The 17,510-nt window shown below is 35.5% G+C and overlaps 1 protein-coding gene across 6 annotated transcripts in view; it reads left to right on the top strand.

The window, feature by feature from the left end:
* Window positions 1–211: 211 nt before the first annotated feature.
* Window positions 212–17,510, top strand: part of LOC114240621 (uncharacterized) — a 29,790-nt gene continuing 12,491 nt past the window's right edge. For all 6 annotated transcript variants that reach the window (XM_028171270.2, XM_028171248.2, XM_089735032.1 and 3 more), the window contains exons 1-17: window positions 212–2,904; window positions 3,305–3,381; window positions 5,497–5,669; window positions 7,828–7,934; window positions 8,506–8,540; window positions 9,836–10,030; window positions 10,350–10,455; window positions 11,211–11,303; window positions 11,382–11,522; window positions 11,705–11,821; window positions 12,172–12,338; window positions 12,873–13,036; window positions 13,223–13,360; window positions 14,019–14,194; window positions 15,205–15,326; window positions 15,991–16,114; window positions 17,088–17,156. In XM_028171270.2, the coding sequence (XP_028027071.2) occupies window positions 481–2,904; window positions 3,305–3,381; window positions 5,497–5,669; window positions 7,828–7,934; window positions 8,506–8,540; window positions 9,836–10,030; window positions 10,350–10,455; window positions 11,211–11,303; window positions 11,382–11,522; window positions 11,705–11,821; window positions 12,172–12,338; window positions 12,873–13,036; window positions 13,223–13,360; window positions 14,019–14,194; window positions 15,205–15,326; window positions 15,991–16,114; window positions 17,088–17,156 (4,428 nt within the window). In that variant the 5' untranslated portion in view covers window positions 212–480. The remainder of the gene's footprint in view (window positions 2,905–3,304; window positions 3,382–5,496; window positions 5,670–7,827; window positions 7,935–8,505; window positions 8,541–9,835; window positions 10,031–10,349; window positions 10,456–11,210; window positions 11,304–11,381; window positions 11,523–11,704; window positions 11,822–12,171; window positions 12,339–12,872; window positions 13,037–13,222; window positions 13,361–14,018; window positions 14,195–15,204; window positions 15,327–15,990; window positions 16,115–17,087; window positions 17,157–17,510) is intronic.

Raw genomic sequence — 17,510 nt, 5'->3', positions numbered from 1 at the left:
TTTGTACTGTTAAAGTTATGTATGTATATAGAGTGATAACCCGGACAAGTTGAATGGGTATTACTTCTCTATTACGTTCCATTATAAGTAATCTTCCACGTAGTTTGTATGTTTCGTGTGAGATGAAGTACGTGATATTGATTTCAGATATTCTTGAAAGCAAAAAAATCACATGAAAGTGTCATTTAAAGTATAGGTAGGTCATAATGATTCGTAGTATTTCGACACTAAAGATTCTACAAACGTAAATGTTTTGAGTTTTCGTGAATTTGACACATCCGAAAAAATCGTGGTGTCTATGGTTTTTTTATTTGTAATTTCGTTTTGCTGGGTTGCGTTTATTTAACTTTGCCGTTTTCGCATTATTTGTACGAAGTGCATTTTAGCTGTTTTACTTTGATCAAGTCAAGTGATAATATAAAAAGCATATTGTTTTAAATGAAAATACGATTGTGCCGGTAATAGTCGCAATAGCGTGAAATGGCGGCGGAGGTACCCGTGAGCGATGTGTTATGTGAAGCGATGGAATATTTGTCTAAACTGGGACTGAATTTACGAACTCGATCGGAAAAACTAAAAGAGAAAAAAATCAGAAAAGACAAATTAAGAAATTCTCATGCACTACAAAAAGCAGCCAACAAAGTGCTTCTTATATGTGAATTGTCAAAAAAATCACTTGATAACGTTGAGATAGGTGTTCGTAAAGTACTATCCATTGTCGACAAATCACAAGCATCCTACAACGATGGCGGGAAAAGTAACCACCCAATGAAAGAAAAAGACGAAAGTTTTTATCAATTTTTTGAGTATAAATCACAAAAGTTAAGAATTCGCAAAAGTGTGCCATTAAAACATTATTTGTCGGTAAAAGTACATGCAAGAAGAATGCCCCTATCTATGCTCGAAAAATATCCAATAAATTACGATTGTAAATTATACAGAATAAGGAAAAAGAAAATTCTGACCACATCAGAGAAAGGTAGGAGAACAAGTGATAGTTCGGTTAATTCAGAAAAAGAAACAATACACAATGATACAGACCAACCACAAGTTACTGATGCTTCTGAACAAGGTCAATTTCCAGACACATCTTTAGAAACATCTCATGTGTTAGATAAATCTAGACCATATATAGAAAATGAAGAAGAAACAACATTAAATGTAGATTCATTACATTGCCAAATTGACACCTGCAATTTAGGCAATAATGTTGATGAAGACAGTCATAATGAAACGTCGAAGCAATATACCCCAGGATCAGAAAAATCTGAATGTGAACAAGCAGAAAAAGATAGTTTAAAGAAACATAAAAATGCAGTTTCTGAAAGTATACAAGAGTGTAGTAGAACTACTGAAGTATCAGACAACTCAAGTAATATGATAGGTGTCAATAATTGTTCTAGAGAAACAGAAGACAAAAGTATTGATGGACCTGATGTAAATAAAGATCTTGTTATTACAACAGAAATGCTACTGGAGACTCTATTTGAAACAGAAACAGAAAAACCAAATGACGTAAATCTAAGCGAAAAAGAAGAACAAAAGAAACCTTTCATAAAATGTGTGAATTTAAATAAACTATTGAAACCTGATCTATACCAAGATGCCAATAAAGGATCCAAAAAGACAGGAGAAAATGAGAATGAACATAGCGAATTACTGAACACAAACAGGAAGCAAGGTAGTGTTCAGAAATCCACAAGAGTTGTTTCTGAAACAGGAAAAACTACAATATATGATACGGAAGATAACTACTGGAAGAAAAAAAGAGAAGAAGCTAAAGCATTTAAATCAAAACAATTCGTAATTTCAATAAATAGACTACCTAAATTAACTATCGCATTTCTACATGCCAATAAATTAAAAAGAATTGTTCAAAATGGATTAACTGTTTGTAAAATTAATCCAGAAATAGATAAAACAACTAAAGACATCTCAAGAGAAATAAAGTCAGCCCTGTTGAATGAGTCAGATTCTGATGGTTTTACTGCAGGATCACCTAAAACTTTATCTGCAGTTACTGAGGAAATCAAAGATTCCTTACTGATTGAGTCTGAAAGTGATGTAGGAGGTAAACATTCAGCAAGTGAGAATTATAGTTCAAAAAATTGTGAATCTCAAAAAGATGTCCATAAACATAAATCCAAAAGAAAAAACAAAGATCTCAAGTCTATAGAGATAGACAAAATTAATGATTCAGAAGGTATTAAAAGTTCTGAAAATGATGAAGAGAAAAAATCTTATGACACTTCAAACATTCAAAACAGTAGAACGGAATCAGTGAAAACTTCTTTATTAGAAGATTCTGATTCCAACTCCAGTAAGAAAACCTTAGTGATTAGTAGAACAAAAGAGAACTGTTTTGATTCTAAAGAAGATGATACTTCAAAATATAGTGAATGTAATGAAAACAGAAATGCTTCAGATAGTGCTAGTAAAGACAAAAATACTTCAACATTACATCTAGAAACTATAAAAAATCATACAGGTGATGAAAATAGTGATAATAGTTCAAAAACTCCAATGAAGTCTAATGATAACTCATGTGAAACTCTTCATAATGAGAAAAAATTAACTCCTCAATCCAAAAGGAAACGAATAATGGAGAGCATGAAAGCAAAGAAAATGCTCTTGTCGTATTCTAGTTCTGATGAGGAAATACAGCAGAAAACAAGGTTTAAAAAAATCAAACGAGCATTGCTCGATGAAAGTTCAGATGATGAGAGTAACTCAAATCATCAAAAGCACAAGGAAAAGCAGAATAGTTCAGAAATTTCATCATCCTCATCTGAACGAAGGAAAAAGCAAGATTCAAAATTGGATATATCAAATAAAAAGGGTAATTCCAAAAACCATAAAGCAGAGAAAGAGAAAATAAACAATAAGGACTCCCATAGAAGCAAGGTTAGGAAAACGAAGTAAATTATTGTTATTATGTTACTAATTGCAGTTGTCATTGAGTAGAGAGTACAATTATGTACATTTCTAAATTATATTTCAATTTTGAGAATTTGTAAACTAAAGTAAGCATGTATTCAATTAATACAATAATTCAAAATTTTATTGTATTATATTAAATATACTGAATGATATGTTGAAGATGTATGCAGATTTAGGCTTAAGGTTGAAAATATGTTTTCAAAAATGGCATGTCGGTAATTAAATGTTGGTGATGTATTTTGTTTTTTCATTTTCTAGTTAATTAATACTGTTAACATATGTTTCTTTATTAACATAGCATTATAAATTGGGAAGTTTGAGTCAAAGTCCAAGGCAGTTTAGTAATTAAGCAAACTAATTACAGATGGTCCGATCTAAGACGAAGCCTGGGAGCAGCATCAGCCAAAATTCAGACACTCAGGATGACAAAGATGTTGATAGGTAAATATTGATTAAGAGAATGAAAATTAAAAGTAATATGCCTGTAAATGACTCAAACTTTACTAATAAAATTGCTAGTTGACTATTAAATTCAAGTAGCAATTTATGTTCAAATATACCAAATTACGGTTGTTGGGGCTGGATTTAGAATATAAAATATAAGTTAGTTGAGAGTCCAAAACAATGGAGGGGCTAATATAAGAATTTACGAAACGTGGGTCTTGTTTTATAGAAACAAAAACTACATCATTACCCGTCAAAATATAAGTATTTCTACCTGGGAGTTGAATCATTGAATTTTAAAATTGTAGACCAATGGCTGACTGTACTCAATGTTGCACTAACTGGATGTTTTAAAACATAAGTATACCTTGCAGTGTTATAACATAAAATCGTGGGTAATTTTAATTGCAAACTTGCTACGTGTCAATTAAGACAAATATTGAAGTGATTATTCTATGGTACAAAAAAAGAAAGTTTGAATATCATGATAAATTCATAGTGATAGGTTGTGATTTGTTGCTATTTTTTAAATTAATATTCACAATATCTTAATAAGATCTTAAACTTTTTTGTTATAAATATAAACAACCCCACAGTTTATTATTACTTAACCCATGCATCAGCCAGCTGAGTTTCTCGCCGGATTTTATCAGCGGGTCGCCATTCCAATCCGGCAGTGGATTCATTTGCAAAGCAGCTGCTCTTGAAGTTGTTAGGTCTCCTTTGGAGGCGTTCGGGTAGCTGTTAGCTAATGCCATCCCTCCTGGCTGAGCCTTTGCTCGCCCACCTGTCTTGGTGAAACTGGAAAGGCCTCAGGGCCACCAGTAATCCTTCAGTAATATAAAGAACAAAAAATCACAGTTCTTTTAGTGTTGAGTTTTTTTTTTTTTTTTTTTTTTTTTTTTTTTTTTTTTTTTTTTTTGCTTAGGTGGATGGACGAGCTCACAGCCCACCTGGTGTCAAGTGGTTACTGGAGCCCATAGACATCTACAAAGTAAATGCGCCACCCACCTCGAGATATAAGTTCTAAGATCTCAGTATAGTTACAACGGCTACCCCACCCTTCGAACCGAAACGCATTACTGCTTCACGGCGGAAATAGGCGGAGTGGTGGTACCTACCCGTGCGGACTCACAAGAGGTCCTACCACCAGTGATTACGCAAATTATAATTTTGCGGGTTTGGTTTTTATTACACGATGTTATTCCTTCACCGTGGAAGTCAATCGTGAACATTTGTTGAGTACGTATTTCATTAGAAAAATTGGTACCCGCCTGCGGGATTCGAACACCGGTGCATCGCTTCAACACGAATGCACCGGACGTCTTATCCTTTAGGCCACGACGACTTCTGAAAACTGACTTGTGTTTACTGTAGGCCACAGATATCAATGACACTTCTCGCCCTGATACATGAGTCGAAATCTAAATTATGTCATAGAGTTAAACGAAATGCATAACAGCTTTTAGGGAAGATATAAGGAAAGACAGTATTACTTACACGTGCGAGTTTACAATACGCCCTATCGTCAGTAAATGCGGGTCGTCACCATAATATGATGGTATCAGCTGGCTCAGATATAATGCTACTTATTCAAATAATTCCTTAGTCGCTTTTTATAACATCCACGGAAATAGGTACTAATCTAGGTTAGTAGTAGTATACATTTCAAGTACTACGTGCTGTGAGCTCCAAATTTGTTGCCTCAGTATTTGACCTTATGTTCCATAATTCTTTCAATATACGTACTACTATTAGAGTATCTGTACCATATATTCCATGTACTCATCAATTACGAACAAAATTTCATACAAATATTAATTTTATGAATGAGATATGAAGTATTTTTATTTAAGACACTACAAAAACAGCTTAATTGTTTATATTAAAAACGTCATATTTAATACATTTAGCAACGTATCTTTTTTTTGTACTTAGATGGGTAGACGAACTCACGGCCCACCTGGTGTTAAGTGGTTACCGGAGTCCATAGACATCTACAACGTAAATACCGAAACCCGTCTTGAGACATGAGTTCTAAGGTCTCATTTTTAATAGTACAATTGTAACAGTCCAGTCTGTACAGTCTTTAGTTGAGTTTTTCGTTTGTAGGCTTACAAACTTGGATGCGTTAGAGAAACCTCGTCGACGTGAAACTGAAGATAAGAGGAGTAGAACGAATAACAGAGCAAGATCTAAAGCAAACGAAATAATCGGTGAACAGATGCTCGAGCCGGACACTAGTTCTGATGTTGCTTCAGAAGCCGGGAGCGATGTTTGTGAAGGTATTTACTCTGATAATAGTACAGTAAAAGCTCTTTATTCGCGAGGTTTATGTTCTGTTAATATGCCGCGAATACAGAAACCGTGAATATGGAATTGTGATTAACATAATTATATACAGGGGATACGTTCCTAGTGCGGGCTGCATTGCCCTTAACGATATTTTAAATTTGGTAGTTGATCAAACACGAAATATTGCATTTGCTCATCAAAACGTAACGTTTAGTAAAATCACCCAAACTATTTTCATCTATAAATAAATGCTCTTTTTCACTGTCTGTCGGAAAGCAAGTTTTCTTCTTCTCCATCGCTCCCTCATTGCTGAGGATCGTGACTCCGTTTTAGCTTGTCGACTGTCAGCCTCCATCGGTTCCGGTCAAAGCAAGTTTTAGTAAAATTATAAAGGTGTACAAATAAGTTTCCGCCGTTTTGAGAAAGATGGTGTGGCACGAGGTTTACGTTCGAATTCACAGATGATAATCGGCTTGAAAATTAAGTTGATCATTTAAGAACAACTTAACCCTATCATATTATTAACTCCGTATTCATAATAAAACGGTGATTTTGACGTAGAAGACAAAGATCGCAGTGGAAGGCCAAAAATTTATGAGGATGCAGAATTGACGGAATTATTGGAGGAAGATTCGTCTCAAACACAAAAAGAACTTGCACTTACTTTAGAAGTCACTCAGCAAGCAGTCTCACATCGTTTAAAATCGTTAGGAATGATTCATAAACAAGGTAATTGGGTTCCATACGAATTAAAGCCGAGAGATGGTGAACGCCGATTATGCATGAGTGAAATGCTGCTAGCTAGGCACCAAAAAAAAAGTTTTTTACATCGAATCGTCACTGGTGATGAAAAGTGGGTACATTATGATAATCCAAAAAGAAGAAAATCATGGGGACTACCTGGCCACGCGTCAACATCCACAGCAAAACCGAATATTCATGGAAAAAAACTCATGCTGTCTATTTGGTGGTATCAGCTGGGTGTGGTGTATTACGAGAGCTGCTTAATCCAGGCGAAACAATCACTGGAGCTCTCTACCGAACGCAATTGATGAGATTGAGTCGAGCTCTGAAAGAAAAATGCCCTTAATACTACTGCAGACATGACAAAATTATTCTGCTCCATGATGATGCTCGTCCGCATGTAGCGGTACCGGTGAAAAATTATTTAAAAACACTTAATTGGGAAGTACTACCTACCTCACCCGCCGTATTCACCAGACATTGCCCCATCTGACTATCACCTGTTCCGGTCAATGGCACATGCTCTGTCGGAGCAGCGGTTTACATCATATGAAGATACCAAAAATTGGGTTGATTCGTGGATAGCCTCAAAAGACGAGTTCTTCAGACGTGGAATCCGAACTCTGCCTGAGAGATGGGAAAAAGTAGCTGCTGATGGACAATACTTCGATTAAATTTAAATTACCGTTCTTTCATAATAAATATTATTTTTTCGAAAAAAAGCGGCGGAATGTTATTTGTACTCCTAATAAAATCATAGTTTAAACCGGAAATGTAATTCTGCTATCTATCTCGCAAAAAGTATTTGTAAGCTTTTTTTTACATTTTTAATTAGAACGAGCGAGGACGCCCGTCACTTTCCTTTCAAGTTGAGTTATCTATTTCCCACGCTCTAGTAGCTCATCGTCAGCCTCAGTTTCCCTGTTTTTTTTTTTCTAGATTTTCCCAGTTCAAAGCGTTCTTTCAATGCATTCATACTATCCTATTGCCTAGTTGAGGCGATAGGATAGTGTTTCGTAGCTCGTAGCGAATTCCCAGACAGACACGTCCATTTTCTAGGTTTCTAATGCCATTTGTGATGAAGTGATGATTAATGATGTTTCCTAAAAATTCTGTCATGATTTTTATGCATCAATATAGTGTTCCTAGTCCCTAATCTTTGAAGCATCATCATTAACAACCTAGTGTCGGTTAACCAGCGTTCGGTCACCCGGTCTCGGCCATCGCTACTGCGTTAGCAGAGAATGAGAGAATGGAGTAATGTTTGGCATTATCGGTCCGTGGGCAGTGGGCAGACTATGAACACGTGTATCAGTAATTATTTTAAACTCTATAGTTATGATTTCATTGTAAGATTTTTGAAAAACCTTTGTAATAAAACCGTTCCTTTTTTTCGTTTTTCAGAAATACCACCGGTAACATTTAACAATGGTATTGAGCATCTCAGTAAAAGTGAACTGCTGGGAGAAAGTGATTCGTCGATTTCAAATGAAAAAGAAAAAAGTTCAGAGGTAATTATTGAATTTATCGTACTAGTGAATTTCAATATCAACCGTAATCACTAATATCTTTATTCTTTATTTTTTACTATGCTCATTGTGAAAAATAACATTAAATGTATATATATAATAATTTGTAACATTAAAAAGCTCATCCAATAGCTACTACAAAAAATGAAAAAGAAAATTGATTCCCAAACAAAAGAGTAAATGATATATAACAGTTTTTTCAGTTCCTATTTTTGGATATATTATTAGTCTCACTTATTTAATTTGCAAAGTAAATAATAAAGTATTTATGGAGAACACTGATTATTTCCATGAATTTTTTTTCATAGCCCATAGGACATAATATTATGTTCATTCCTTCGAATAAAACTTATTACTTATCTCACTTACCTTCACTTACACTTACTTATAGTAAAAAAAAAATCAGACATACAATCAATGAAAAAAGATATTTGTTTCTTCATAGCAAAATATGTTTGACAAATCAAAAATGGAAATCAATTATTCATAAGTTTTATTTTCATGTTCGGCAACTTTGTACCATCGTCATTAATTTTAATAAATAATTTCGCAGAACACACCGACAGTGGACGAGTCTGAAGATGACAAGTAAGCGTTCGAATAGTTTTTGTGAATTTTTATTCCATTGTTATTTAGTAAATAACAGAAAGATGTGATCTTTCATAAAGTTTTGAATTATTGTAGAATGATTTTTTAATCTGCTAAGTAATGGCTAGTATGTATTAAATTAATTCTATGTTTGGAGAATACTAAAGCTTGACCATCTGCGAATCCTGAAAATCCTCGAATATGTGGAAAGAGCAAGGGGATTTTTATTCCGGATTTGATTCTATTAAAAGCGGTGTTCTTGGTTGCCAACGCAAAAAATGTCCTTGCATTTTTAATTCAATATAAGGTTAAGTTAGAAACGGATGATTGAGGAATAGTAATAGAATATATATGTGAAATAGCGGACCCGATAGACGTTGTCCTGTGAATGCATACACAAAAATTCATTCAAGTCGATCCAGTCGTTTAGTTGCAGTATAGATAAATAATCTAGATACCGACTGCAGCGTCATTTGTCGGGCTGGTTTGTGAATCTAAACCATCCAGGGCGACACCTAAAACGCATACAAAAAATTTTTACCTGTTGAGGCTACGATGCTGGCTTGCTGTGGGACGACTGTCGTTGACTAATTTTTAACTGAGAGTGCGGGAATTGTGGTAGCCGAAGTTCTTGATGCGCTGAGGATGAAGTGTGTGATAGCTGTCTTGGGTATGTCGGAGGGATTTACGTGAATCTGATTATAAGCTTTAATAAGATCAATTTTTGAACACAGCTTCTAAATATCTATGTAATATCTACCTTCGTTGTCGTGCTATACGTAAAACATTATTCACTTAACGAATAAATAGTTTATTACGCGCTTTTATTAGCTTGACCGGTGTCACGCAATTTTTACAAACTTCAATGAGTCCGATTAACTTGAAAGTTTCACACGTATGCAGTACCGGTGATATAATACAATAATTTTATTTAATTTCCTGAGCGGGATCATCAGTATAAAAAAATATTTTTAAATTGTAGTTCTACTTGTTATTCTAACGTGTTTATTCTTTGTTTTTAAACTATATTTAGATAATAAAAAATATATATAATGGGCTGCACTTCTAGGCATTTATTAATGATACCTCTAACGGTCCAGAGTTAGATGTGTAGCTTTATTATGGGCCCATCAGTCAATGACCAGTTAATCGTTGAAAAGTTACTGGCAAGCAACTGGATATGCTATGCGTTGTCTATTATTAGTCATGGAATCACATTCTCACTATACACCTTAATACAAATTTTGATAAATAAAAAATAAGAACAAAATAAGATAATTGATTATTATTTTCAGTTTAAAATCAAAACGACGTAAGGCGAACGCCATCTCGTCGGACTCTGAAGCCGGATCGTCTCGCAAGAAGGAGGACCGAGAAGTCAAGTTGAGCGACTTCGAGGACTCGGAGGAGAGCTCTGAATCCAACAAGAAGAGCAAACGGAAGAAGAAGGGAAGTGAAAGTGACGCGTCAGGGTCTTGTTCCGATGGAAAGTAAGCCGCCTTTGTTGTGTTAGTATTGTGTACTAGGGACATACTTAGTAGTTGGAGGATTCAAGCCTTTGTGGTTTTAATGATACAAAGGACTTTTTTTATTGGATTTTTATTAGATGGGTGGACGAGCTCACAGCTCACCTGGTGTTAAGTAGTTACTGGAGCCCATAGACATCTACAACGTAAATGCGCCACCCACCTTGATGTATAAGTTCTAAGGTCTCAGTATAGTTACAACGGCTGCCCCACCCTTCAAACGGCTTTGAAATAATTTGGACTAGGTAATTTGACTCAAAACTGCAATTTAAAATGTTTTCAGTAAGAAGAAACGGCGTAGAATCAAACAGATAAATGAGAGCGATTGTTCAGATTCGGAAGAAGAGACTGAGGGTAGGAATAAACATGGAAGGAAAAATATACGTAAGGTAAAATATTTACTTACATTTTCGTCGTGTAATCTACTAGAAAGGGAAGTCCACTCACGTTATAACTACGCACAGATAAGTACCACCATCCTGCACATATATGCCGTGAAGCAGTCAATATTTCTAGTATGTAACTTGAGACAGCTGTTGTACATTTTACAATAGACTTCGATCTCATGTCTCAAGACGTTGCAATGCTACTGGACTCCGGACATCACATGGAGGTGCTCGGTAAACTCATTCAAGAATGAATGCAATAAAAAAATATTCGAGTATGTTTTTGTACAGCAGTTTAGAAAAAAAATCAGTTCCGTTTACAAAAGTAAAATCTATATCTATAAAAATGAATTGCTGTTCGTTAGTCTCGCTAAAACTCGAGAACGGCCGGACCGATTTGGCTAATTTTGGTCTTGAATTATTTGTGGAAGTCTAGAGAAGGTTTAAAAGGTAAATAAATATGAAAATGTTCGGAATTAAATAAAAATAACAATTTTATTTTTCATTTGATGTCCCCCCCCCGTCGGACGGGTTCCTTTTGTTTGCTTTAAGTTTATTTTACACAAAAGTTTAGGTCTTTTATTTATCGATTTAGGCACTACGAAGTCTGCCGGGTCAGCTAATATATTAATAAAATTCACTGCAAAGTGAGATAGATATAAAATGTAAAGTATGATATCCCTGTTAAATAGATTGTTTTATTGAAAAAGATTATAGAAATAATATTATATGACTGAACTTTGTAATGATTTCATAAGGTTATGGGTAAAGACCAGCTGGAAGAGGCTACCAAAAAAGCGGCGCGCCAGGAAAAGGAGAGGATTGCTAGAATCGCTGAGAGACAGAAATTGGTAAGTTATTTTTGTATGTTTACTAACTGCATATTTTTTTAAACTAGAATGTGTCTGTTAATAAGCTTGTAATTGCAGTACAACAATCTGGAATTTGATGAATCTGGAAAACCTGATGAAGTGGTCTTGGAGAAGGTTGTTCTTGATTTCGACCCAGAGACCAAGGAGCCGCTCATACAAGTTGACAGAGGCCTTGTCAAAAAACTAAAGCCACATCAGGTATGGCTTTAACTATAAGTTACATTTATCTGTAAATAAAAATAATAACGCTTACAGTCGTTCTGGACAAGTTACTACACCATAGAACGCTGATGTCATTTACTGCCTTGCCATTGTTACCTTAATATTTTTCATGATATATGTTTTGGTTATGATTCTTATAAACGTAATACATATTTTAGGCAAACGGAATAAAGTTCATGTGGGATGCGTGCTTTGAAAGTGTGAAACGTATAAAAAAGGACAAGGGCTCTGGATGTATTTTGGCACATTGTATGGGCCTGGGAAAAACGTTACAAGTAAGTAATTCTTATATTTGTAAAAAAATGCAGCCTTAACTTACTACACTACTACTTTCTCTGTCCAAAACCTTAGCTGCTGAAGTTATTAGTGTTTTAACGAGTGTACTTGTCTCAATTTTCTATTGTAAGGATTCAACAAGGACTACAATCATGGTCCGAGTAACTTGATTCAATTAGATTGTTGGTACATGCCACAACAAGGTTCAACTAAAATAATTGTAAACAGATTTCGGTGCACCCCTATTATTACCATATAAACGTTCTCAGGAAAGAAAAGTAAACTAGAATGGTTTTTAAAAAAAAATATTGTCGATTTCCGTCGTCCAACATATGTCTGACGTGTCCAGGTGATATCGCTGACGCACACGCTGCTGACGCACGGGTCGCTGACCGGCGTGAGCAGGGTGCTGGTGGTGTGCCCGCTGTCCACGGTCCTCAACTGGGTCAACGAGTTCCGCATGTGGTTGAAACACGCCGAGAACAACTTTGAAGTCGACGTGTACGAACTCTCCAGGTATTCACTGATCTATGGTTTCGTATGTCGTATCACTCTTGTCAGAGAGACTATGCGCCTCACGAGCAATCGCCACTCTTCACGGTTTGTGGTGAGCTGTGGCGGTATAACCACTAACATCTGATTGGGTAACCTACCAGAAGAGGCTTCAGCAGCCTGGAGATCTAAATAATCTCCAAAAGAACTGGGACAGAAGGCAAGGGGAAATCACTGCAACTAATCATCCCAAGAAAGTCGTTATGAAAGTACAAGCAATGAGAACACGATCTATGGTTTGGACTTCACTAATATTGTATCTTGCCATCACACCCCAGACAGTATTATTGAGACATAATTGGTGTATCTTTCATAGACATTATGATGAAGATGATGATAAAAATTTCTTGAATGCTAATTAATGTTTCATTTTTGTTATTAGAAAAAGTAAAATTAAGTTATGTGCGAAAAGTTATCATCGCATTCGCGCAAGCTGCCTTATTTACATGAAATGTGCCACGAATCCGTCCGCTTATCAACAACATATTGTTTTCGTAGGTTCAAACAAAATTCAGAACGCGCATTCCAATTGAGTCAGTGGTACAAAAGCGGAGGTGTTTGCGTTCTCGGCTATGAAATGTTCCGGAATCTCTCAGCCGACAACACTAAGAAATTTAAGAAGAAGATGCTCAAGAACTTCCAGGAGAGCTTGGTTGACCCCGGTTGGTGACGCAACGTCTGAACCTTAAGATTGTAACAGTATGCTTTGAAACTTCTCTAATAGAAATCCATAAGAGGATTCTTGAAGATGAAGAGGATTTTAAAATAGAAATAATTGTCCCAATATTGACGTACATTAAATACATTAAATATGTGTTTTAAATGCTTATCTCATTTTATCTCAACAGGTCCAGATCTAGTAGTATGTGACGAGGGTCATCTTTTGAAAAACGAAAAGACAAGCCTCTCGCAGTCCATGAACAAAGTGAAGACGCTACGTCGCATCGTACTTACTGGGACGCCCTTACAGAATAATCTGAAAGAATGTAAGGCTTGGATACAATTTTTGAATTCTCACGTAAAATACACACATAACACGTCCGGCGCATTCGTGTTGAGCGATGCACCGGTGTTCGAATCCCGCAGGCGGGTACCAGTTTTTCTAATGAAATACGTACTCAACAAATGTTCACGATTGACTTCCACAGTGAATGAATAACATCGTGTAATAAAAATGAAACCCGCAAAATTATAGTTTGCGTAATTACTGGTGGCAGACGTTGTAACTATACTGAGATCTTAGAACTTATATCTCAAGGTGGGTGGCGCATTTACATTGTGGATGTCTATGGGCTCCAGTAACCACTTAACACCACGTGGGCTGTGAACTCGTCCACCCATCTTAAGCAATAAGAATAATAAAACTGGCAATAAAAAAGAAGCAAAAAAGTTTGTGGATAGTTAGTTGATCTTATCGCATTGACCCTCTGCAAGCTTATTTTTTATTTTCCTCCATATCATTTTTTCTATCTTGAAAATATAATTAAATACAATAATTCAAAACGAAATTCGATACTTTTGTGACACAACGATTTTATGATCTCAGCGAAGCACATCCAATAATAGAATCCTATAAAGATTGTTCATATAAAAGTTTAAAAAACAAGATGTGTTCATTGATACCTACTGCTATCGTCCCTGCAGACTACTGCATGGTTCAGTTCGTGAAGCCGAACCTGCTGGGCAAGTACAACGAGTACCTGAACCGTTTCGTGAACCCGATCACCAACGGGCAGTACACGGACTCCACCGAGCACGACATCCGCGTCATGAAGAGACGCTCGCACGTCCTGCACAAGATGTTGGACGGAGCAGTGCAGGTATCTTATACAGCATACAAACACAAGCTTGTTGTGCCGATGAGTAGGTTACATAAGATACGAAATTCACTCGGGTGTTTGTCTGTGCGGCCTGTACAACAAAATCCCACAAGATGTTCAGAACCTACATACACATAGGTTTAAGAAAACTATTAAAGAATATCTGTGCAATAAAGCTTACTATAAAGTCTATGATTATCTAGAAGATTGCACAAAATGGGAATGAGTTGCTCGCTCCGGCACTTTAATATTGCAATAATTGTTACCTTATAATACATCTTGCAAAAATGAATATTTAGAAAAATCTAATATTTAAAAAAAAAGACATGCCCGCTGAGTTTCTTGCCAGCCTTTCTCAGGACGAAGGCTAGTTTTTGTGAATTGGCGGTAGTTCTTTTGACGTTCAACAAGTATGTACTTTCATTTATGTTGAATAATTTTTATTTTTATTTGATTTGATATCTATACTACAACTGTAACTAAAGTGTCTATACATAATAAAAAGTGCTCATTTTTGGGCTGTGGCTTTCTCATCTCTGCCTAGAACAGTCATTTAAATTTTTGTATGTTTGTTTATAGCTTTGGTCGTTGTTAAAAACTTACAAAGGCCAATTCTGATAAGTTACTTCACACATCAAGTAATATGTTAATATTTTCAGGGTATTTTCTAACCTAACCATTGTACTAATTTCAATCTCGATTTGTCAATCAAGGCTTACTACTACTTCTCCCAAAGATAAGTTCAACTCTAACATCAGACATGAATGTATGATCTAGATCAATGTATATATTCCATACTTGTTGCACTAACGCTATTTAAGAACGAAAAACTGGAAAAAAACCGCTTAAACAAAATTCAGCTTAAAAAGTTTATAGATACTTTAAATTTTTGCCTCCAAAATTGATTCTTTATGTCGATTGAATTCAGTAGGAATAATTTTGTTCAGTATATTCATAATAATTGACGAGAAGTTATTCTTTAATATTTACTAAATGTATTTATGTTTTAGAGGAGGGATTACGGAGTGCTAGCGCCTTTCCTGCCTCCGAAGCACGAATACGTACTCTTCATTACTCTCAGCGAAGTACAAGTCAAACTGTACCAACATTATTTGGAAAACTATTCACGAAGGTAAATCTACAGTATAAATCTATAGTTTGAAAGTGTTTACTTAATTTTTATTGCTGAAACTTCGCACCAGGCCTTGCTGACGAGATGCAACCGTTATCCGTACCGTTAGTTAGAGTTATCATACAATACAGCTTCTGTGGACATGAGTCACATTACATACAATACCTATACAAAAAAGATGTGTGGTGTCGTGGGTACCGGATAAGAACGAAGTTCCTTACTATAAAAATATTAATATAAAGTTTCATTCGAGGTATAAAGAAAATAAAAATGGAGGTTTCGCAACAACCCACGGTCATTCGGTAACGTGTCGAACTTATTGTGGTACACTTCATTCACGGTTGTTTGCATAAGAGTTAGTGTATTGCGCAAACGAACGCTCTGAGATCGCGGTCAATGAATGATAAAAAAATATGTAATTTTTTGTACGTTTTTACAAAGTTAAGTCGTACACTGTGTGCATTACTAATAAAAATCTTACGTTACGGATGTTTTTTCCCGGTTAGGGTACCCCTCCGCATTGTCCCATAAGAAACTTCGTTCCAAAAATATATTGAAAATATAGTTCAGTGTTCAGCTGTCAATTCTGACTTGATCGAAATATATAAGCAAATGTTGTCGATGGTGCCGTGCATCATCATACTGAATGTGCTGTGGTTTACAGACCGATGCCAGGGAAATCATCAGGATTCCTGTTCCCCGACTTCCAATCGCTGCAGAGGATATGGACGCATCCGCTCGTTCTCAAGTACAACTCTGAACGCTACGAGATTATGCAGCAAAAGAAAGTAACTATATATTTATTTATCACTAGCTGACTCGGTAGACTTCGTAGTGCCTCAATCGATAAATAAAAAATCTGAACTTCTGTATAAAATAAACTTAAAACAAACAAAATAAATCCGTCCGACGGGGGACACATCAAAGGGAAAACAAAATTGTTATTTTTATTTAATTCCGAGCATTTTCATATTTATTCACCTTTTAAACCTTCTCTGGAATTCCACAAATAATTTAAGACCAAAATTAGCCAAATCGGTCCAGCCGTTCTCAAGTTTTAGTGAGACTAACGAACAGTAATTCATTTTTTTATATATAGCTTTTAAACACTAGCGCTTAAGAAGCTGATGTGTCTTCAGCTGTGGAGACTCAGTCAAGCCTGTAATTAAAGCAGTTCAGTGTCGGTGCTGATGCAACAACATCTAGCTCCCTGTTCCATTCTGGGGTTACACGATTTGATAAAAAGTACTTCATAGTACTAAAAAGTACTTATGTTATATTCTGCTTAGTTTTACTGACTATATACTTAAGACTATATCAAGAATTTTTTAATATGTATTTAGTGTAGGTCAGTTCAAATTGGAATATTATTTCAGGGCACCCTGTCTTCAATGTATAAACTAGGTATTTAGTATTTGATTTAGTTGAGTTGAGAGTCGATGTTATTGAAATTCACAATAAATCGATTAGCAAATATTTAACAAGTTTTATATATCAATAAAATTTGTCACACGACCAGAAACTCGTAGAGTTTGGTGTACTGTAATAAGTTACATACACATTGACACAATTATATTTTTATAAAACAGCAAGGACATTTTTTAGTATGTCTTAGGTTGTTAAAGAGCCTTTTAAAATAATTGGTTCCGTTCCCAAGTGGCTGGTCATGCTTTAAAGTAAAACTTAATAACATCTACAACAAACTTCTATGTAGTGACAAAAGAAACAAGAATCAAACAAGTTGTATTTTACTATTTACAGAGAGAAAGAGAAGAAGAAGACTCCGAAGGATCACTTGTGGACTTCATTGACGACGACTCCACGCCTGAGGTATGCCCGTGATTAGATTTTAGATACTAACAGAGAAACAACGACAACAATATATGTTTAAATTATTGTAAGTACATAGTTGCTTTCTCTGTCCCCATATCCCTGTGTATGTTTAAATCTTTAAAACTACGCAACGGATTTTGATGCGTTTTTTTTAAAAGATAGAGTGATTGAAGAGGAAGGTTTATATGTATAATAACATCCATTAAATAGTGGAGAAATCAATAATAAATTACAGTTTCCGAAGCGAAGCGAGGGCGGGTCGCTAGTATTATATAAATGGAAGAAACTGATGGCAAAGGATTTTTACATTTGCATGTGTGGTTCGACCTCTTTCCGCTTATTGTTTAGGTC

Source organism: Bombyx mandarina, chromosome 18, assembly GCF_030267445.1.
Source record: "Bombyx mandarina strain Sakado chromosome 18, ASM3026744v2".
In the NCBI taxonomy this organism is placed as follows: domain Eukaryota; kingdom Metazoa; phylum Arthropoda; class Insecta; order Lepidoptera; family Bombycidae; genus Bombyx; species Bombyx mandarina.
The sequence above is the reverse complement of the archived record's forward strand: the minus strand, read 5'-3'. Positions and strand labels throughout refer to the sequence as shown.